The 22,783-nt window shown below is 43.4% G+C and overlaps 1 protein-coding gene across 1 annotated transcript in view; it reads left to right on the plus strand.

The window, feature by feature from the left end:
- The first annotated feature begins 5,136 nt into the window (after positions 1 to 5,136).
- The window catches only part of LOC144823553 (indolethylamine N-methyltransferase-like), an 86,712-nt gene continuing 69,065 nt past the window's right edge, over positions 5,137 to 22,783 (plus strand). Inside the window, exon 1 of the mRNA XM_078682167.1 lies at positions 5,137 to 5,293. Within this exon, the coding sequence (XP_078538293.1) occupies positions 5,149 to 5,293 (145 nt within the window). The 5' untranslated portion in view covers positions 5,137 to 5,148. The remainder of the gene's footprint in view (positions 5,294 to 22,783) is intronic.

Genomic DNA, 22,783 nt, shown 5'->3' on the forward strand with positions numbered 1-22,783 from the left:
TCGCTGCATTCACTCACCCTTTGTTTCTGCGCATATGCTGGCAGCAGCGAGTCATTTCTCATCGTTGACACCAGAGACGGTTGGTCTCTGCAGCTCCTTCATCTTCGCCTGCATGATTGGTGTGGTGACGTCACTGGAATCCTCGTTGGTATTGGTGCAACTCTCCTTTGACCTCAGTAACAGCGTCAGATCCAACGTCCTTGTGTGGTCTAATTTCCTTAGAAAGCGACGCCGAACGACGCTATGGCGGCCATTTTGAGACATTGGGATGAATCCCTTTATTATCCTGAGTTTCACGACGTTTCACCTCCAAGTTTGACTAGCAGATACATCGCTGGCGGATATTGTTTACTTTTGCCTACATTTCAATTACGAGAAGGCTATCTTTTCTATAATTGTGGCAAACCTGGTCTAACATGCGCAAATCTGGATTTACATGCGCTAACAAAGATTTTATGGTGATTCTACGCTCAACCATGAAGGGAGTTCTCGTGTAGATGATACTGTTTATGGCGCAATTCACTACTTACGCTGGATATTTCCTACAACTTTTAAACTATGAATGAAAGATTAATAACTGGATTTTCGGGTGAGATATCGCTCACCTTAGACTACGGTGACCACGTTTTTTGTTTTAGTTTGTTTTATTAATAATATCCCTTGTTTTTTAATTGCATATTCACAACTATATATTGGGGACATCTTAATGTTATTAATATATGTATGTCTTTTGAGTATGTATTATATGAATAATATTGTTTTGCGGAAGACGTCGCGAATCTTCCTGTATTTACGATATTCTTTACTTGAAACAGCTCCCCAGAGTTTTGAGACACTTTTATCATTGCTGGTCACTTGTATTTTTGTCTCTTGCTCTCTAGGATGGTATTGATGAGTATAAGTATTTTTCCTTGACTTTGTGTAGTGTGTCCCTTTTACGGTTGTGTGTAAATGTTAGATGTTTAGTGGTTTTCATGGGATATGTCATAGGCCTTGTTGATCCGTGTTTTGTTTTCCTTCAAGTGCAATTGTTCCCTTAATTCTGTACACTGGAGTGTCTTGTCTGCACGTTGTGCTTGTTTTTTTTTTTCTGAAATTTTAAGTTTTGGTCAATTTCGTACAGGATTTTTGAATTAAGAATTACCTTAGTTTTTCGAGTGTGTGACATGGGTTAAAGCTTGCCCACAGTTATACGAGAATGTCTTAGATTTTAAAAAACCCTTGGTTTTTGATTAGCATGTACATGCTAAGTGTGTTTACTTCACAAATGGGTTAAGGGTTACCCTAAGTTTTTGGTTTTTCTGAATATGCTATTTACATACACAGTCTGTGTGTGACGAGTACACACTCTTTACCACATTTTGGGATTTAGTGCACTTAAGGATTGTATTCCCTGTTTTGCCCCAGTTTATCCGGATTTAATATTGTGCTGATTTTGTTTTTTGCAGTTTTTGGGAATGGCACATTAAGTTTTGGGCATAGTTTTGGATTTATTGATTTTTAGAATAAATTATCTTACATTGTTTTTCGTTTATTTTTGATCATTTTCAGGGAGAAGGAGGTATTGTATTGTGTTAATACTGTGTCTTCTTCTTTCTGTTGGAAATGCGTTTTCCATCTGAGCATTTCTTTTTGTAATTATGATCACTATCCATAGGGAGAGTTGAGTTTGTTACATTAGGTAATACATTTCTCTTCTTCTCCTTTTGGTTTTTATTAATTCATTCTCTCTTCTTCCACTTGTTGCGTTTATTAATGCATTCTCTTATTCTCCCTTTCTTTCGAATGGATAGGGGATATTTTGATTCTATGTTTTAATACATTCTCTGTTTCTTCTTCCTTTAATTGTTCAGTTATTAAGGAGGGGGATGTGTTATAATGTGCTTATTGCCTTTTTCATGTCTCCCCTCTTTGGTTCTCTCTCTGCCTGCTCAGCCTGCTATGATGTCATGTGGAATGTTAAGATGGCTTTGTATGTGGCAAGATCAGTTGGTGAGATGGGCTGAGCAGAGTGGACCTTGCTCCTGGTGGGGCTTTATCAGAGACTAACTGAAATACTAAAGATCTTCTTGTAACTATTTACCTGCTCACTTCTACCAGAATAAACCTATTTACATCACCAACAAGAGATGTCAGCCCCCTGACTTCATTATAACAACGGGCTCTCGACCAGATGCACAGCACCCAGGTTCGGGGGTGGGCATCTCGGCATCCCTGGGTGATGGCGACAAGGGGGAGAGAGACCCTGACCAGCAGGCGCCCGGCAACCAGGAGGCGGCTTGGCCGGAACTTGGAGGGTCACGGCGAGGCGGGACCGGAGGCCCTGGGTTTCATCTGCAGCTCCCCCAGGCACCGGTGGAGGAGACTCTCGGCTCTTGCGACAAACCGGGCGGAGCAGGGTAGCGGTGGTGGCGAGGTGGGTCTAAGTGCTAGCTGCAGCAAGGCAGTACTGGTTCCATGACATGGGTTTGAATCCCAAAACTATGTTTGGATTATGTTGTGCTGCTGCTTGGGTGCAGGCCCTCCTAGTATCTGCAACTGCTGCGCATCGTCTATTTTGGGTCTTGGAATAGTCCAGGGTCAACTGCGGGCATGCGTCTGGGCCATTTAAAAAAAAGAAAAACCCTCTGTGCTTGCAGGCTACATTGGAATGGCAGGAGGCAGTCTCCCGAGCCTTCCATGGTTGAGGGAGGTCACCAGGTGCAGTGTGATAATGTATGATCATGATTTATGACCCTGGCTCAGAGAAGGTGTCCAGGGGAGTTGTACAAATATGACGTATGTGATCTGCAGTTTGCCACTTTTACTCACTTTGGAGAGGTAGGGCTTCTTTTTGGGTTACTGCCCCAACGTTGTTTGCCCGCCTACCAGTGGCTCCTTGACTATCTACCTGTTTTGCTGACCTCTCGTTGTTAAGGAGAGGGTGATCATGCTCTCCCCTGAGTCCAAGGGACAAGTATTGTAGCTGACATTCCGTCTTAAATCACCATTATCTGAAGCCCCCGTGATATCGGCAGAGTCCAGCACAAACTGAGAACTTCCCTTGGGGCTTAATCATAGGACAAAAGAAGATTTGATAGGCAAAGGAACATGGTGTAAAAACCTAATAGTAATGGTTAGCTAAGCTGGGGTCCAATTTACCAGGGGTTCCCAGATGGCTCTCTTCTTGCCATTTTTTAATCTAGCCAGATCGATCCTTGATGTTTTATACAAAGAGGAAAGCCAATTCGAATGTGTAGGGGGTGAAGCTTCAGCCCATCTCTTACATATTTCTCGTCTGGCCAGTAATATAGCAAAAAACAGAAAGCCCCTATTGGAGCCAGTAATTCCATCTTTCATACCAAAGATTATTAAACTAAGTGTAATAGATAAAGAATATCCTAAGATAGATTTTATAGTGGACCCCACTTTTCCCCAATATTCTGAAACAGCAGGGCAAGTCCAGAACACATGTGTATCCAGAGCTCTTTCCAAGTTGCATTTTTTACATTTAGCAGGTAGATCTTTGGACATCTTAGAGAGTCTTGCCAGGGATAAATAGGCACTATGAGTGGTGAAATAATGATTTCTTCTCAACCATGCTGACTTTACTGTTGAAAACAAAGTACCATAGGAAGTCTGCCGCATCTCGGCCCAATCTGCTTCTGGGATAGGTTTCTCCCATAGCTCTCCTGCTAGTTTAAAATCCCCATCAATGGCCTCCTCAGTTGCCCAATAGAAAGAAGATACCTCCTTCTTCCCTACTGACTTTCTCACAAGATGATCTTCTAGAGGATTTCCCCACCCAATCGGTGTTTTTGGGTTCTGAGACCAGCTCTTCAGCTGTAGATATTTGAATCTAGACATGCCCTCTTCCAATTTCTCATTGAGCATACCCCAAGAAAGGAAAGAATCAGCTTCAGTTAGATCTCCCACCAGTAAGCTGGGGTCAGAGGCGAATGAGGAGAAAAAAATATGAATATGACATATGTAATGAGTAATAAAATTGCGGCCAACAACCACCTAAAAAAACAATGACTGTTGGCTCTGTGTAGTAATACAGATTCATAAGTATGGTACGGTTCCTGGAATGGGTGCAGTGCGGCTGTTATAGGTCATGGGCCACGTGTGCAATTGCCTAAGTCCCCCACTTTCTAAGGGGCCACCAAGGAAAATTAACTTTCTCTATATTCTGCCCCTCTCTATACTTTTTGTCTATCTTTCACTCTCGATCTACTCCTACCTCTGATCCCATCACTCTATCCTGTGTCATCGTAAGCATTTTTGGGCTCTCGGGCAAGACATATTTCAACAGTTTTTGTGATACCCTAATAAAGTTTAACATGCGATTTGCAATTGTTTGGCATCACGCAGGATTTAATGAGCATGAAATGGGAAATCAAATTAAAACGTTTTCCCTACCAGCACCCCATAAATATATCTTGCCTGGGGCTCCCAAAATCCTATCGATGACACTAATATGTGGATGTATAAAAAGCATAAGAATTTTCCTTGGTTGCTTAAGCGTGAACTGCTCTAAATTTAAAAAAAGCACAAAGGGGCATATTATCAAAAATGGCGTTAAAAATTATCGCCGGTTTAGTGGCAGAAAACTGCTACTAAAGCAGCGATAATGGGCTTGATAATATGCCCTTGAGAATTCCAATAGAAGTCCATGTTCTGGTGTGAACATGGGCTTCTATTGGAATTCTCCAAGGCATATTATCAAGCCCATTATCGCCGCTTTAGCTGCAGTTTTCTACCGCTAAACTGGAGATCATTTTAACGCCCTTCTTGATAATATGCCCCTTAGGTCTCGGGGGATTGACACAAGGGATTAAAACCCTACTCTATTGTGTAATGGGCACATTATTCAAATTGCTAAGTCAAGTGAGGTACTATTTTAATTGAGTTTTGAACTGTTAGAATAACATGGCTTTCAAACATTCAAAACAGTCTCACCTTGCCAGGAGGCATTCCAGTGGCAGTACTTTATTTGGTGAGCACTGCAGTGACTTTGCATCTATAATGTTGTAACCACAGTCTTTTTTTCATAAATCAGCAGGGTCTGCAGTTAGCACAACTAATGCCTGAGGAGCAATATGTCTTATAAAAAGGAGTGAGTTAGCAAACGTCATCTGAAGGTTTTAACATTTACAAGGAAGCAACATGTTGTTATCTTCGAAGGACGTCCAACAGGAACCATTCAATGCAAGACTTTTTTTAACCACATTTTTTTCAGAACACACTGTTATTAACAAGCAAGACATGTTTGGGTTTCCTCTAGAGCACCTGCATGAATTGTTTAAGCCAGGTAGGTGAAGAACTCTTGTAATAGGAATCTCATGTTTGTAAAGGCATTCTTTGGAGCAATCGTCTAAAATGATCTTGCTTCACAAAATATTTTGTGCACATAAATATAACTCAGGTGATCTCCTCACGAATCTAAATACCAAATAGTATTCACAAAATTGAGATTTGAGATGGAATTATGGGAGTCTCTGGGTGAGACACCAGGCTAAATCATCTAGGGGAACACCAGTAATTTTGCAATTGAGGACAGGCAAATTCCTCTTGTAGATAGCTTCTCGCCTTCAAAATATTCTCAAATTAGTTTTTATCAAAGGTAGGAGTAATGCTTTGTCAGAGACACAATTGCAAGCCAAAACGTCCATATTTTTAAATGGGGAGCAAGAGATTGGGTAACAGTGTGTGAAAACTTAACATTTCCGTGTAAGAAAAAATTAAAAGGTTACAAGTGGCGAATTACATTTTCACCACATTTACATATGCACAATTTTCCACTCAGTAAACATTATGTATGTTTTATTTTTTTTAACTGCAGTACCTCTTGAAATCCATGTTTCTCGTCGAATTCTATACTTCTTTGTAATTTTTGTGACAACAAAAGTGTCCATAGAAAATCAAAACTCCTCTCCAAATATAGAAGGTTTTCAATTTCTTTCTATTTTTTAACTTGCCTTTTGTGAGCCAGGATACATATGCCATAAATAAATACGCTGATTGATCGCTTATCATGACAGAAAGAAAATGCAATATACAGAGACATTATTTGGTGTGTATGCGTAGATATTTCTCCACCCCCCCCTTTAGCTCTGTACTATTCTCTTTTTTACTCTAAGCCTGCATGTAAAGTTAGCAGAAATAAGGCAAATATTGGTAAATATCATTATCCCAGGGTGAGGTGTGTACCACAAGAAGTAAATGCCTCCTATTCTGAGTTTGTAATTTATAAATAAGTTATAACATAGGGAATTGGTATTTAACACACCAAATGTGCCTATTTCAACTTTTTTATAGGCCTTATACCCCCATAAATGTATGCAGGTTATATGTGCTGGAATATATCTAGGGAACTGCAGGAGTGTGATGATTGCCACATATATGGAAATTCCAATCTGCACACTATCGGAATTAAGCCCCACCATTGTAATCGGGGCATATGTCTCATGCCTCTCTGTCATTCCAGATGTCGACCCTGTATTGGTAATTACTTCCACAACTGTGCATGATGCATTGAGTTATCTGTAAAATACAACACGTTTTTACTTGTTTGCAGGGATTTCCAATTTTCTTGCCATATTTCAGAATTGTGAATAAGGGATGAAGGAAGATATGTTATACCCATGATTCTGTCCCTCTCCACTCCAAGTGCATGGTTTGTGTTAGTTGGTTGGTTTGCAGGTTAAAAAATGTGAATTGTGCTCTGTTATTGCAATTTGTACAAGTGCAGATTGAGTTTTTGAATCATCCTACGTAGGAAATAGGCTTTACATTTGTTCATGCATCTGCTTTGCAGATAGACCTTCTTAGGCAATGGATTTCCATAGAGACTTTAGTAGAAATTTGACTTGATCAATTTTTATATTATAAACAGCGCCAACTATGGCAAACAGTGTTACAGGGACAATAAGACAGATACGGTTTTCTTGCTGCGAAAGCACCTCAAACACAGGTGCTGTAGTCAGAAAGATTTTCATGGAGGATGGTGGAAACCAGAATAAAGAGATTTGCCAAGAGGAAAAGCTTTTTGATCAATGATTTTAAGCTGGACTATAGACCAACTCCTAAGAATTAGAAGGAAGCCATTGTATCACTGGATCAAAATTTCTTCCGTAAATACGTGATATCGTTAAAAAGCTCAGACAATGCAAATTAGAACACAATAGTGAAAAGCCTGAATGTATTTGACCCACCATTCTGGAACTCTGTGGTTCCAATTTGAAAATTAATAGATCAAATAAAAAACACCGACCAATTCTTGTTATTGAAAGTATTAGATACTCTAACCCTGTCCGCTGAAGCCTGTACCCTTTAACTAATGTAAAATGTGGGGTATGTAGCAGTGAGTAGCGAGTTATAGTTACCTTAGGCCACAAGTTACAGTTTCTTGAGGTAAGTATAACTATAGCTCTTGAGTTTCTATGGATTTGTGCATGTAAAATCTGATCTAACTATAACGTCCCTCTAACCTTAGTTTGTTTCAATGAATTTCTATGTTTTTTAAACACTAAGTAATACTTAATTACCTTACGTTAATCCGAACACTGTCATGCACAATCATTGGCGCTGTGCGGTGGGGGTTGGCTGCAGGGCCTGGCCTATAGGCACTAGGACCAAATGGCACGCATGGACTTTGGGCTTGACTGCAATGCTGGCAGTCAACCTGCCGCAGGCACCTAACCCTGCTCCGCGTAGATCTTTGGCTGGCCATGCGAGGAGGTGGGTCTGCTACAGGGCCTGCAGCCAACATCCCGCAGGCACCCAAACCTGCACCCTTAGCATGGCCTTTGGCCATACTTCATAGGGGCATTGGTCGCTAGGCCTGCCAAGTGGTCAGGCTCTGTGGCCAAACCCCCATATGTAGGCAACATGGGAGGGAGGCACGCAGCCCCCATCCCCTTGACAATTACAACCCTGGGGACCCCATCCCAGCCTGCAAGGGGAAGGGGGGTGTGTAACATCCCTCCTTGGGCTGATTTTAGCCCCAGGGGCCCCATTCCCCTGAGCCCAGCTAATTAATGCAAGGAGTGGGGGCACGCTACACTGCCCCCCTCCTTGCGCCAAATTTTGCTCAGGGACTCCATTCCCAGAGACCCGGACAATTACTGTAAGGGGAGGGGGTAGGGTGGCACCCCTCCTCAAGCCGAGTTTGGCCCCACAGATCCTATACCCCAAGGGCCCAGCAAATTACTTGAAGGGGAAGGGCGCGATTTGGCCTCTGACCCAGGCCGATTTCTGCCCTGCGAACACCATCCCCCGTGGCCTGGCCAATTAGTAAAAGGCGAAGAGGATACACATCCCACCTCATCCCACCTTCCCAGGACCCCATAACCCAGGGCCCAGCAACCTACTGGAAGGGGAGGGAGGCTATGTCCCTGTCAGCTCCCTGTCTCCAACAAGAGCAGGCAATGCTCCCGCACACAGGGAGCAGCAAGAAATGCATGACAGTGGGCAGGGAAGCGGAAAAATCTGCTCACAGTGACGGGACCAGTTTCCGTCTTCCCTCCTGCTGGGAGTAGATTTACTGTTTGCTCTCACCTGGTGGGAGATGTAAAAGCTCCTCCCAAGTAAAGGAAAACACCTATATTTCGAGGCTGGGCATCTCAGGACATGGTGAGAAGGCATTCCTCATGGCCATCAACAGCTCCTTGAGGGAGACGGAGCGGCCCACCTCCTTTGCATTTGCATGGTCTGACCTTGGGGATGTGGGGGTCCTTGGATCTGAAAATGGTACAAAAGGGGGGCCACATGTCCCCCTCCATATTCAGAAAATCGGCTTCGCCCCTGAGATATGGTGAGTCCCGGGGCCGTAAAGAAACCCAGAGGAGGTCTGTGTCCCCCTTCCTCTTATAGTATTCGGCCTGGCCCCTGGGAGGTGGTGGCCTCTGGGGCCAAAAAGGGCCCAGGCAGGGTGTCCATGTGGCCCCCCCTCCCTAACAAATATCAGGCTTGCCCCGGGGCGGTGACACCTCCCTCCCAAATATACGTATATAGATCTGCCCCTAAAACCTGGACCACAAGTGAACTGAAGTAGAAACAAGCCCTGGAGAACACATTTTCTTTTCAGGGGTTCACAGATCTGCCACAATTCAAGTGGCAGTTTAAAAAACTAACTGATGACATCCCAAATGACAATATGACTTTTGATGTCATCAGTGATGTAATTTGAGATGTCATGAGTGATGTCACCGACCATGTTATGATGATGTAATACGTGAGGTCATAAGCAGTGCATTGCAGGGGCGTAACTTATAGTTAGCTCAGGAAAATATAACCACTGAATTTATACTATAATGTCCCTGCAACCTTTGTTTTCGTCAGTGAATTTCTAAAGTTTTTAAATTCTATTTCCTAACTATAACGTCCCTTTAACCTTGGGTATTTTAAGTGAATTTCTATGTTTTTTGAACTAGTAGTCGCAGAGTTGTGGGGAAAGGGGGCGGCACCTCCAACCATCTATCAGGAATCCCACAGTAAGAGACTTACTGGAGGTAACAGGAGGGCCTCTTGGCCTCCAAGGTCCCTCAGCATCCAAGGGCACCTCATCCCCCAACCAGTAGTGCACCAGGAGGTGCATTTGCAGAGTGGTGGAGACAGGGGGTATGGCCTCTGAAGTCCTGACAGCATTGTGCTCTGTGGGACTTATAGAAGGTAACAGGAGGGGTAATTGGCCCCCAAGCACCTTGGGGAGCCAAGGGGACTTCAACCCCCAACTATCGGTGCACCAGGAGTCGTGTTTGCAGAGTGGTGGTGAAAGCGGGGGGTGGCCTCCAACAACCTCTCAGCAAACCTGCACTGTAGGACTTACAGGAGGTAACAAGAGGGGTAAATGGCCCCCAAGTTCCCTCTAGCAGCCCATGGGACTTCATCCCCCAACCAACAATGTGCCGGGAGGTGTGTTTGCAGAGTGATTGATAATCTGGGGAGGGGGTCTGCATGGCCCTCCTTCCCTGGGCCGATTTCAGCCCCAGGAAGCCCATACCCTGACCATGGCCTTTTCATTAATTTGCTTTTTCAGAAAAAAGGATAAGAGGAGGAAGGCCACGTGGCCCCCCATACCCAGCTGTTTTTGGCCACAGAGACACCAACCTCTGGGACCTGGCCTCTGCACTCACTATTCAATGATGGATACCACTGGGGAACCTCAAGGCTGCTGCAATCCGTGCCAGCTCCCCACCTCTTCCAGGAGCAGGCATTGCTTTGACAAAGAGGGAGCTCTTTCAAAGCAATTGAGCTCACTTTCAGCAAGCAAGAGCAAGCAAGAGCAATGTTTGTGCTCTCACTTGCTGAAAGTGAGCTCTGTTTGCTATGACTTGGCCGAAGTGGTAATGCGCCCGCCTAGCAATAGCACCCCGGGACATAGCAGGAGTCACCCTGGGTGTGGCAGTCCCCAGGGCCATCCTTCACTCCAGGAGGGGGGCTGCACTCCCCCCTCCAATCCTTACTTTAGCCCCAGGTGAGGTGGTGGTCTCTGCGGTCCGGATCTACAACTGACCCCCTCCATTATATTACTTGAGCCCGGGGAGTTGTCGATCTCTGGTAGTGTGAGAGTGCCGGTCTGTCTCCCACATTTCTATGTTAATTGCCCCGGGGAGGTGGTGATTCCCGGGGCTGCAGGTGGGCATGCGTCCCCGTATTTCTATGCTAATTGCCTCATGGAGTTGGTGGTGCCTGAGGCTGAAGGGGGGTCAGTGCGGTCACCCGCATTTTTCTAATTTAAAGCCCCGGGAGGTGGCAGCCCTCAAAGTTGCAGGGGGAGAGTCTGCACTGTCCCCCGCTTTGTCCTTATGTAAAACTCAGGAAGGTGATGGTTCCCATGCCTGCATAGGAGGTAATACAGGCCTGTGGGGGGCATGCAGGCCAGTTTGCATCGGTTTATTATTGTTTGACCCAGGGATGGGGTGGTCCCCAGGGCATGGGGGATGCTGCTTGGGAACCCCCCACATAAATCTTAAACACTGCCCCAAGGATTTGACTCACCTGGGGGCTTCCTATAAGAGACGTGCTGGAGCCTGTTCATCTTTTTTTTTCAATGCAATTCATTCTCTATTTTCCATTTGATTAAATGCATAAAAAGTACAAAAGACAAAACATTTTATATATATATAATGGTACTGCATACCACAAATTACTAATACAATTACAAGGAAAACATGATAAAAAAGAAAGTAAAAATGTTCCAAATGAATGAAACCATTAGCCCGAGCTTCATATGTTAGATCAGTTAAATTAAGACACATAAAAGACAGTAGTAAAAACAGAATTCATTTCTACCGACAAACCTTCACCCAGTTCTTAATCATGGTTGAAGAACTCTGCACGAGAAACAAAAATTATTTGCTTTGTTCATGCATACAAGAGATGAATGTGCAAATCAAGAGTCAGTTAACATCATAGTCTGCCCCTAATGTAACTTCATTCGGGTGGTTCGTTGTTGGCCTTTCAACTTCTTAACATAGCTTGTAGGAAGGAATCCATAGTAAGGCAAAACATGTTGTACTGTAGCAAGAGCCTATGTTGGGGAACGATAGTTACATTTTTTCATCAGAGGGATAATATATTGTTTCCCATCTTTGGTATAAAAAGTGCAGAAGAACAATATGTGCAAGATTGATTGAGATGAATTATTACACGGGCAAGGGGGGAGTTGTTAGGTTGAGAAAATATTTGATGGATACCCCAGCATTATCGGTATATAATTGAATCATAATCTAGTTAAAATCAAGTGGTGTTGGGTGTTTTCCACAGAAGGATGATACGGTGGAGCCCCTGGCTGTGATTGTGGTAGACCATAGTAGGTCGTAACAGAGATTTTCCCTCTGCATCTGTCCCACCTATCAAAAGCAGTTTTCTTCATAAATATTTCCTTTAACCTTGATTTAGGGAAACCTTCACAAAGTCTAGGAGTGTCAAAGAGTTCCGTTAGCCCCAGTGATGCCAAGGTGTGTTTTACGTATGAAAGCCACAGGTTTTTATGACTGTAATCTAGAGACAAAGGGGCCAAATGTACGACCAAGGAATATGCGAGTCGCAAATTGCGACGCAATAGCGAGTCGCAATTTGCGACTTGCAAATTGGTATTTACTACAGTGTCTGCCCCACTGATTGTCATTCCTATTGGAGTTGCAAATTGCATGCCTCATGCATATTCATGAGGCACTCACAGTTGCGACCCCATTGGGAATGGCTGACTCTCCCAGGTATGGTGGCCTGCTTGGCTCAGCAGACCTCCATGTCTGAGACTGCTTTTAAATAAAACCGTTTTTTTTGTTAATGCAGTCCATTTCCCTTAACTGAAAATGGGATGCATTTAAAAATAGAAAAATGAAACATTTTTGTTAATTTTCTAAGGGTAGGTAGTAGTCCCTGTAACCACTGCCTGCCCTTAAAAAATATTTTTAGAGCCAGTCACAAAGGGGAAGGGGTCCCCTGGGGACCCCTTTCCATTTGCAAGTGGTTTACCACCCTTCTGTGAAGGATGGTAAACTGATATTGTTTTGCGATCGCAATAGCGGTCGCAAAAAGTCATACATGGCATTTGGGGTTGCTATTAGGAAGGGAATGCCCCTTCCTAATAGCGAGTCGCAAATCCTATTTAGCGAGTCGGAAATAAATTGTGACTCGCTAAATAGGGTCTGTACATGGCCCTGCAGGTTTTTGCATGCGCAAATGGATCAAAAACCTGTTTGTGCATGCTAAAACCAGGTCATACATCTGGCCCATAATGTCTTTCAGGATCCGTTGGTTTAGTGCAACGCTATTCCTTTCCCAAATTGACAGTCACAAGGAAAGCGGAGCCAATTTATTAGCATCACTAATATAGGGGAAATCAGCTTCCTTGTGAGCAACAAGGTTGCTGCAAGCTGTTGGGACCGCTAGCAGCCACTTAATTAAGTTGTCTTCTGCTGCTTGAAGGGGTGCGCAGTCTACTATCCCCCAAATTGCTGCCCCATATGTGGCAATAAAGCTTGATATATCTAAATAGATTTTAATAATTTTAAAAGGTTTGGTGCATTCCCCTCTTTTACCAAATTGAACCGAAACAGAGGCAACTATATAAGACTCTCTAATAAATTTGGTGATTGCAGCCTCCACTTCATTGGCCTCCATGATAAATCACACAGTCTGCTGTGCACCACGCAGTCAAACGCCTTCAACAGATCCATGAAGGTCATGTAACTGTCCTTTTTTTGCCAGGGTGTACTTCGCAACAAGTAGCGACAAATTAAGACATTGACCAATGGTACACCTAGCCTGCCTGAACCTATACTGGACTTCTGCGAGAATGTTCTTCTCCGCCACACAAAGTTTCAACTAATTCAGTAGTAATCAGCCCATTATTTTAGCCGTGCTGTCTAGCGAGGAAATAGGTCGATAGTTGAGTGGCGTAGAGGCATCGCCTTTTTTCAAAATAGGTATTATTACTGAGGTTTTCCAGGAAGGCAGGGGACCCATTAATGCTATTGAATTAAAAACTACAGTCATCCCTAAATTCTCTAATACAGATTGAGGATTGGAAAAATTGTTATTGTAAAGATGTATTAACAAAAGGTCCCAAGTATCGTAACCTTTAATTACTAGCATATGAAAGTGAGGAGATGCGTTTAAGAAGTGTAATACTTTCATTACAAGAGTGTTAGCTAGCAAAGTCAGAAGGCCCCCCTTAGCTCCATCCCCAGCTGAAGGTACTGCTGGTGTGCTGAATGAGCAGTAACTGTTCATAAAGTTTGAATGTGTCTCTCAGGTTTCTTGGAAGCAAATAATCTGATAGTCAGAGAATACTTTAAACCACTCTTCATTGCATCCTTTAATATTAAAGCCTGTGATGTTCCATGATGGGAGGCTGTAAGTCAGTGTGGTCGGCAAGGGGTGGGGGGAACTATTATATCATCCTGTTGTAGACTGGGTGGACAGGTATCATAAGTCGGGCCCATCCTTTCCTCCCCATTCATAACATTGTGTTCCTGAAGCCTTGGACACACCCTTGGAGCTGGAAGATCGATCTGGCAGAGCCTTCGACTGTCACTCTCCAGTCAATCACAGGAGTCAAGATTTGATAGGGGAGCAAATCTGTCAAAAGTTATGAGGCCATTGCTGACGTTAGATCCAGACCTACTTCCTGTAATATCTGCCTTTGGAGCAATGTGATGTATGTAGCGTGGCGGATTGTAAAAAAAAACCAAGTGGTACAAGGAGAATTTGGGTCATGGCTTTGGGCACCACGTGAAAATGAGATAGTAGATCAGCTACAAGCGGCAAGTTGTCAACATTTAAAACAGTTCAATTGCCCTCGTACAGTTTTGGAGATGGGCCAACCCAGGGTATTCTTCTTGCCATAATAAAATGGTTCCGGGCTAAGTGTCCCAAACAATTATAAGCTGATAACCTTTGGGATTATTTGTCCATGAGTTAAATGATAGTTTCTTGCAATATGGGCCTTAGTATGGGAACGTTTGCCAAGATTAAAACAAAGGGTTAAGCGGCTGGAGGTAAATTGAGAGTTTTTGGATGAGCGTCACTCATGTGTTCTGGGGGAATAGGCGTCCGTTGGCTAATGGTAGAATTACTATTGGCCCTAAAGGGTCTGGGTTGTGCACCCTTGCCCCATAACTATTGGGAACACAAGTGGTCTTCGACGTGTGTATGGATAGCCCTTCAGGACCTGCTTTAGGAGTCAATCCATCTGTGGAGGATGCCGCTTTCCCCTTAGTGTGGTGCCCGTTTTTTATGCTCGGGTTTGGTTTTATTGTACCCCGAAATCGGCTACCTGCACATAACATACTAACCGTGCGGTCATAGGGGTACAAATGTGGCATTGAAAGGGCTGACTCATTGTAGTGTAATTTTTAGATGTAAAACAAACCTTATCTAAAATTTCCTGGATTTTTAATTAAAGAAAGTTAGACGTAACAGAATAAGATGTAATATTGAGGTAATCTCCGGAGTTAGATCGTCTATATTATAATGTTGCGATAAAGTCTCATTAGCTGCCATAGCAGGCATTGTGGTGGGCTAACTAAATATAGTCTTTCTAGGTTTCTTGTGTTTGATTAATGCAGGGTCTTTCGTGGTTCCTCTTTTCCTTTTGGCCATAATGGTTTTTGGTGTGGTGGACGCATTGTTATTAAGTTGTTGAGATAGGCCTGGATGATCGATATAAGGTGCCTGGGTGATTACTTGGGGCGTGATTTGCTCTTGGAAGCCCTGGATATCATGGTCCACTATATCATTGGTAGGAATCTGCTGCAAGCCGTTAGAGACAGAACCCCCCTCTCCAGAAGACAATCTTCTTTCTGCCATGGTAATCTCCTGTGTTATTGCGTTTGTTGCATTAATCAATAAAGTACCAATAGCAGACATGGTAATCCCTGCGAAAGATGTTAAGGTTGCCTTTTTCTTTCACATGACTAACCTGGAACGCCAGCGGCGTGCTTCAAAACTGCAGCCGATGGAAAGAGGTTGGGGGGCAGCCTAGCCTATTCTGGGCTCCAACGGGCCAGCCCAGCCTCTTCCAGGCTTCAAGGGGGTGGACGGGCCCGCCCTTGGCCCTGGCTTTGCCCAGGCGCTCTCTGGACGTGCCCGTGCACATTCTGCGCAGCGGGGCCTGGCCGCCATAATTATGCGCCTCCGGGCGGAGGCTGTAGACTGTGCAGGTGTGGCAACAGCCGGGAAGACTGCCGGGGCTTGTGCTCCTGTCCCTCTAGCTTGGTAACGGGCTCCCACGCTGCGGGGACCAGCTGCCATACGTATGCGCCTCTGGGCACAGGTTGTAGGCTGTGCCTGTGTGGCAATGGCCGAGAAGACTGCCGAGGCTTGTGGTCAAGTCCCTCTTGTCAGTGCAGCTGATCCGCATTTCCACCTCTAAATTTACTGTAAAATTGACCACATCACCAAATCTTGTGGGTCAGGGTATTCCTTCTTTACCCTGTATCCTTAATTTTTTTAATTGTAGGATTCAGCTTCAATCAGAGTCCCAAGATGGCTGCCAACACTTCCTCGTTGAAATGTAGGATTCACGAGTCCACGGCAAGGACTTGCATCCCCAGAAATCTACATTTCTTAGTCTTAAGTATCTATGAAACTACTGACCAGATTTAAACCAAGTCATAGCTTCCGGACCAACATCTAGTTTTCTGCCAAATTTGGTGCAATTGTGTTCAGCGGGTCGGGCTGTAGGCAGGTTAAAAAAGGTAAACATATCCAGAGACATAACATAGGGAAAACTCGTTTTGGGACCCCCCTTTTTTCCACACTCCTGAACGTCAGATCACCCCGAAACATTAAACACAGCAGCTGAACCAAAAACGGAAGTCTTTTGAAAATTTAATGGAAATTCATCATGCAGCGGAAAAGTTATTGGCAAGAGAAAAAACGATTTTCCTATGGATACTTTGGTCCCAACTATAACTACCTAGAGCTCAGAGGGGGAGAAGGAAGGGATGGAGAGAAGCAAAGAATGGAAGGATGGAAAGACAGATAGTACATTTTTCCCGGACTTCTTTTAATTCCCAGTCCTGGTCATTTGTTACCCCTGAACAGCAGAGCCCAAAGAGCACATAACATTTTAGGGGAAAACAGTCTTCACAAGGAACAAAAAGATTGCAAAATGAAAAAAAACCAGATAACTTACCCTGTAACTCTTCCACTGAGATTTAAACACATTAGAAGAAGCTTATATGGCAAGGGAAAGAACCTAGGCACTGGGCTGTAGCTGTGGGATATTGAAGTATGTTTACAACAACACTAACAATGTGAAGAGAGACCATGAAACATTAGCCAGCAATTAAGCTTTGGGATACTGATAAGAGAAACACAACAAAAAAAAGGGGAAATGCAAAGCTCAACCAATAGAAACAAAGGAAAACGAATATGACAAGCCAATGGACAAATGAGAAGTGAATAAGAACTGAAGGAGGGATGTAAGCCCCTTTTAGGATATAATAAATACAATAGATTTCACAAGCACAGCGCAAGTGCTGTGCAGGCGAAATCTAAAAAGGCTTTGTTAAGAATAAGATTGGTAATTGCTGAAAAAGACAGTGCCCAAAACTGAAAGAGCCAAGCAGCTCCAAGTATTGAGAAATGGAAACAAGTCTTGACATGTGGTATACCCTATAAACTCCAACATATATGCATGAGGATGTTTCCAGAAACACCAAGGGCCACATTTACTAGAGGCATGCGCCACCGGAGGGTCACTTTTTTGACATACTCGTGGCACAAGCCCCTCAATCATATCTATGAGGTGACACAAAGTCACCCTACATGGCTTTGCACGGCATCACAGAAATTGAACGAGGCAGCACAAAGCACTGCCTTGCTTTACTCTGTGTCAATGAGGCATTCCATGGGTGTCGAAGTGGGTGCTCCCATGCAACACCCAAGGACTTTGACACTATCCCAGGTTCACAAAAACCCGTAAACCTGGGTCAGCGCCAATACCTTACACCTCCGCAGAGCAGGCGTAACAAGGAGACATTTTTAATTGTTCCTCATTTTTCCCTTTTTTTTTATGTGTGCTGCATTCCACACTCCTATCACTAAAAATACACAAGTCACTCTTCTCTGCTGAACCAAAGAGAATTTAGTTCTATGGGCTTCTGGTTGCACACAGATACTTCTTTAGTGAGCGCATTAACCAAGAAAGTTTCATGACATAAACTACAGTTTTTCTCTTTTTTAGTTTTTTTACTTGCATTTACTCTTTTTTAAGGTGTGCATTATTATTGAGGAATTTCTAGTGCTGTTACCTGTGCCTCCTTGCCGCGATACTCCGGCTCTGTTGCAATCTTTGGTGGAGCCTTTCATTTTCTCTGTCCACTGCGCGACATCACAGGCCCCCGCTTCGCGTGGGCCGCTCGTCACCTGATTGGTGTGGGGTCGTGGACATTGCTGCATATCCTGTTGTGGACTTTGTGCTCAAGCTGACAGCTAACCATCACCAGCCTAAGGCGGGACTGCGTGGTCCAGGCTCCTGTGCACGGCGCTGATCGCCCGCAGCTGCTCCTCTTCCCACCCCTCCCTTGGATTATAAACTTGGTGGAAATCGTCGCACTGGTGAATTTCTAGTGCTGTTACCTGTGTCTCCTTGCCGCGATACTCCGGCTCTGTTGCAATCTTTGGTGGAGCCTTTCATTTTTGCTGTCCACTGCGCTACATCTCGCTGCCCCTGCTTCGTGGGTGCCTCTCGTCCCCTGATTGGTGAGGGGTCGTGGACATTGCTGCATATCCTGTTGTGGATTTTGTGCTCAAGCTGACAGCTAACCATCACCAGCCTAAGGCGGGACTGCGAGGTCCAGGCTCCTGTGCGCGGTGCTGATCGCCCGCAGCTGCTCCTCTTCCCGCCCCTCTCTTCAGCTCAGACTATTAAATTAGTGGTTATTACTCACGCGTAGCGGGACGCTTGCGGGACGAGGGCCGGACGAAGCCCGGGCAAAGGGCGGGCCCTCTGAGGCCCTCAGAGGCTGAAAAGGCTGGTGCTGGGTTTTTTCTGTTAAATTTTTAAGTATACTCTTATATTATTACTCTTTCACCGTATTTATTTTAAAATTGTATGTGGGTCTGCCTATGGTAATATAGTTATTGATCATTGACTGTTGTTTCCTATAAAATCCTCTCTTTGGGACTACAAGCCACTTTTTCTGATAAACTAAAATACTCTATGACTGCTACGAAATTGAGGTCTGGGAGACTTTTGGTAGGCAGGTCTTGTTCCAAAACTAAATCTAATCCATTACGAAACAAGGATGGTCAGGCTTCTCTATTAAAGGGGAAATCTCAGTTATTCAGCCTATGGGAAAGGGGCAAGGATAAAGTCCTTACAGGGGGGCCTATGTTAAATGATAATCTAAAGGTTGGAGACGATGAGGGTCAACTCTCAGAGAATAGGTATAATAAACTTCCTATTGCTGTGACTACGGGGGAAGAGAATGTTGGCCCCCCTTTAGAAGGGTTAGGGGGTGCGTTTGTACCATCTAAAATCTGTACTCCATCTCCGCTAATTGTATACATCACAAATAAACTTGGTCTTTTGCCCCCTCATGGATTATCTGCACCTAGTCATAAAACAGTAGATGTTATGGTACATAACCAAATGCCTAACTCTGGCGATTCCCCAATTCCTTTAAAAGATGCTTCTGGCACCTCATCGCAGGGGGCAGCACAAAATATTGATTCCCTTTTTCCTGATATAGCCATGGATCTCTGTAAAAGGTATATAGAGGATGAAATTGGTAGGACGTTAGATCCAATAAAAACCCCGGCAGTATCTGCTCCAACAGGGCTTCTATTATATAGCAGTACGCCTTCTAACAATTCCCATCTCATCTTGTCTCAGTCAAATATTTCTTCGAGTCCGCAGCTTAATATATCTAATATTGATCTTAATAGGTCTGCTAGGTATGATAAACCTGTTTCCGACACTTTGTTATCTCTTGAGCACTTGCTCTCCTCTATTCTTACTCTTTTAGAAAAATTTGTTGGCGGTTCCGATTGTGTTTTGGAAACCGTGACCCAAATATTGAAGGTTCTTCCGAATAGTAAGCGGGGGAAGGATCTTAGTTCTTATTTGGCGACTTCCCAATCTGAGTCTGACGCTCTGAAGGTTACGTCGGAAGAGAATGAGATTGTTGACTCGGACCAAATCGGCTTAGTGGAGAATCTTTTGTCTATAGATAAAAAGAAGGTAGTCGTATCTCAGAAGAATTCTCCTATAATTCTTCTGAAAGCTCCTAGAACTAATTGTGTTGCGGAAGTAGAATTAGAAATTGAATCTATGGCTGACCTGGGAAAAGGAACAGGTCAAGATTTATTCCCTATTTTTAATCCTTTGGTAAAAGATGGAAAAGAGGAGGTACCGGCGTCATCCGATAAGGGAAAGATAGGGAATTCAAAAAAGAATGGTGGGAAAAGGAGGAAACCGTCACGCAGATTTGCGAAAAAGAGGCGGAGGGAAATTATTTTTGAAGACCAACAGAATATTACAGTTAATAATACTCATGAGGACATTCGGGAGGATAAATCTCCTCATGAGACGCAGGTCTTACTAGATAAGGGAGTTGCATCCCCACGCCTCCAAAATGCCTTTCCTCCTACCCCTCCTCAGTCCTCATTAGGTTCTATTTGTCCAGCACTTGGGGGGTTTGCTAATATTGTTTTCTCTGTGGAGTTGATGAAACCTGTTGGCCAAGTGTTGACCGTTCTTAACCCTCTCGCAGAGTCATTTCCTGTCTTTGCGGGAGGGGAAATGGACGCAATAAGGCCAACTGAGTTAACTGAGGAGGAAAATATCGATACTCTTATTTTAGATTTTTTTCCGCTGTTTGATTCTGATTTTATTTTAAATAGATCCATGCTTCTTAAATGTTTTCAGGAGACGGAAAGCTTGAAATTGTTGCAATCAAATGATATAGACTTAGTAAAAATTTTGAAAACTGACTTTGGGACTCTAACTAGAGTAAGATTGTACTCAAAACTTATTGTTAATCTCATTCTTGAAAAATCTGAAAGCTTTCAGTGTAGAGGGATTGATGTTATGCCTTTCTTGGTAAAACCTCAATTTGATAGATTAATTGGCAAGCCTTTGTCTTCACAGGCAGCCGTTGGAAATAAGGTCTATCCCTCTGAATTTGAAGACCTAAAAATCAGTATTGCTAAAAATGTGCGGCACGTGACATATTTAAATCCCCCTCTCTCCTATTCTCAAAGTGTTGTAGCAGAAGAGTGGCGTCAATGGAATTGGTTGCCTGGCGTCCTCTCGAGTAAATCTACCAATAATTCCCAGCCTCAACCATACTTTTAACAAAGATCTCAGGATTTTATCCTGGAATGCTGCAGGAATAAGAAATAGCCCTGAAAAATTACAATTCCTACTCACATTAGAGGTTAGTGTAATATGTCTCCAAGAAACTTGGGGCCCGATGTAGGTGGCCATTACCAGTCGGTAACGGCCGTATTCGGCCGTTACCGACCGGTAAATGGGACATTGAGATGTAGGGGCTATATTTTACAGAATCTGTAAATTTACCGAATCGGTAAATTTACCGATTCTGTAAAATACCAAATCGGTAATTTTTCCGATTCGGAAAATTCCTGATGTAGGTAGCACTGTTTCCAGTGCTACAGGCCTTTTAGATTCGGTATTTTACCACCCAATCCAATTGGGTGGTGAAATACCGAATCCAGGTGTGCATGCACATCTGTGCATGCACACCTGTGCCATGTGACACACAGGGGCATGTCTGTGTGCCACATGGCACACATGCCTGTAATTGGGGTGCCAGAGGGTGTCAAAGTGACACCCCCTGCACCCTTGCAAAAATCGGTATTTACCGATTCGGTAAATACCGATTCGGTAATGGCCATTGATTCCTATGGGCTTCAATGCCCGTAGGAATCAATGGGCATTACCGATTCGGTATTTACCGAATCGGTAAATACCGATTCCTTCCGATTCGTTAATTGTAAAAATACAATTACCTACATCTGCCCTCCTCTTTTTTACCACTTCTTAAATACCGATTCGGTATGAATCGGTATTTAAGAAGTGGCAAAAAAGATTTACCTACATCGGGCCCTTGGTGCGTAGAGAAATTATCTGTGGGAAAGGATTATTTCGCTTTGGAAGGTAGAGCTACTCCTTCAAGGAGAGGTCATGCGAAGGGGGGAATAGAATGCCTCTTGTCTACTAAGATAAAATGGAATTTTAACCATTTTTTAGATTCTAGTAACCTTTTTCAGGCAGTTACGTTGTTTAACTGTGTTAACTCTGAAAGCAAACCTATTGTTCTGATAAACGTTTATATCCATCCCGATGCCTGTTATAATGAAACCTTAAAAAGGGTTTTTTCTTACATTAAGAAAATTTTGGATAACGATCCCCCATATAATTTTATTAGGGGATTTTAACTGTAAAATCTCTAACTCTAGTTTGGAGATTTTTCGAAATAAACATAAAAAGGAATCTTTACAGATTCCCCAAACCTTTTTTCCTGGGAATATTAAGACAACTAAGAGAGGGAAAATGCTTCTTGAAGAACTGTCTGAAATTTATGGAATCATAGTAAATGGAAGGCTTTCCTCCGATACTCCTGCAAATTTTACGCATAAGTCTAATAACAGCGATTCTATTTTAGATGACGTGTTGGTGGATATTTCCTCATTTTCCCTTCTGAAAGACCTCATGGTCACTCATACAGCTTATAGTGACCATAAAAAAATAACACTCTCCATAGATGTAAATCCACCTCCCACGGTTTACTGGTCCTTGGACAGTAATCTGGTCAGCTTCAGAGTTCAAACCGGAAGATGTTTTTTGAATATTTAGGCAATTAGGGGTATTGAGAGCCTCCTAGAGGTCACAGTGAATGATCTGACCAATTGGAAGGGTTCTGAGTTAATATGCTTTGCTGATTTCTTGAGCAAGGTGTTATTGGTTGCAAAAAAAACGTTAAAAAAAGAACAAATTAAAAAACTTCCTAGTTTGCTTCGGTTGCTTAATTTAGAAATAAATAAACTTGTAAGGGAACAGTATTTGAGTCATTGTCCTTTAAGATATCATAGATTGGCTTTATTAAAAAGGAGGAGGAGAAGGGTGAAAATCAAATTAAAAAAGGAAAATGAGGACACAGTATGGATTAAACTGCGGAAGGCTGCCTTTAATGGCCAAGCTAGATTATTCTGGTCGCTCATCGGGGAAGGTTGTGGTGTAAGATCTAGATCCTTACCAGTCCCGATTGAAGAACGAATTTGGGTAGATTACATCTTGAATTTGTATGCCGGA

Source organism: Lissotriton helveticus, chromosome 3_1 (genome assembly GCF_964261635.1).
Source record: "Lissotriton helveticus chromosome 3_1, aLisHel1.1, whole genome shotgun sequence".
NCBI classification, from domain to species: domain Eukaryota; kingdom Metazoa; phylum Chordata; class Amphibia; order Caudata; family Salamandridae; genus Lissotriton; species Lissotriton helveticus.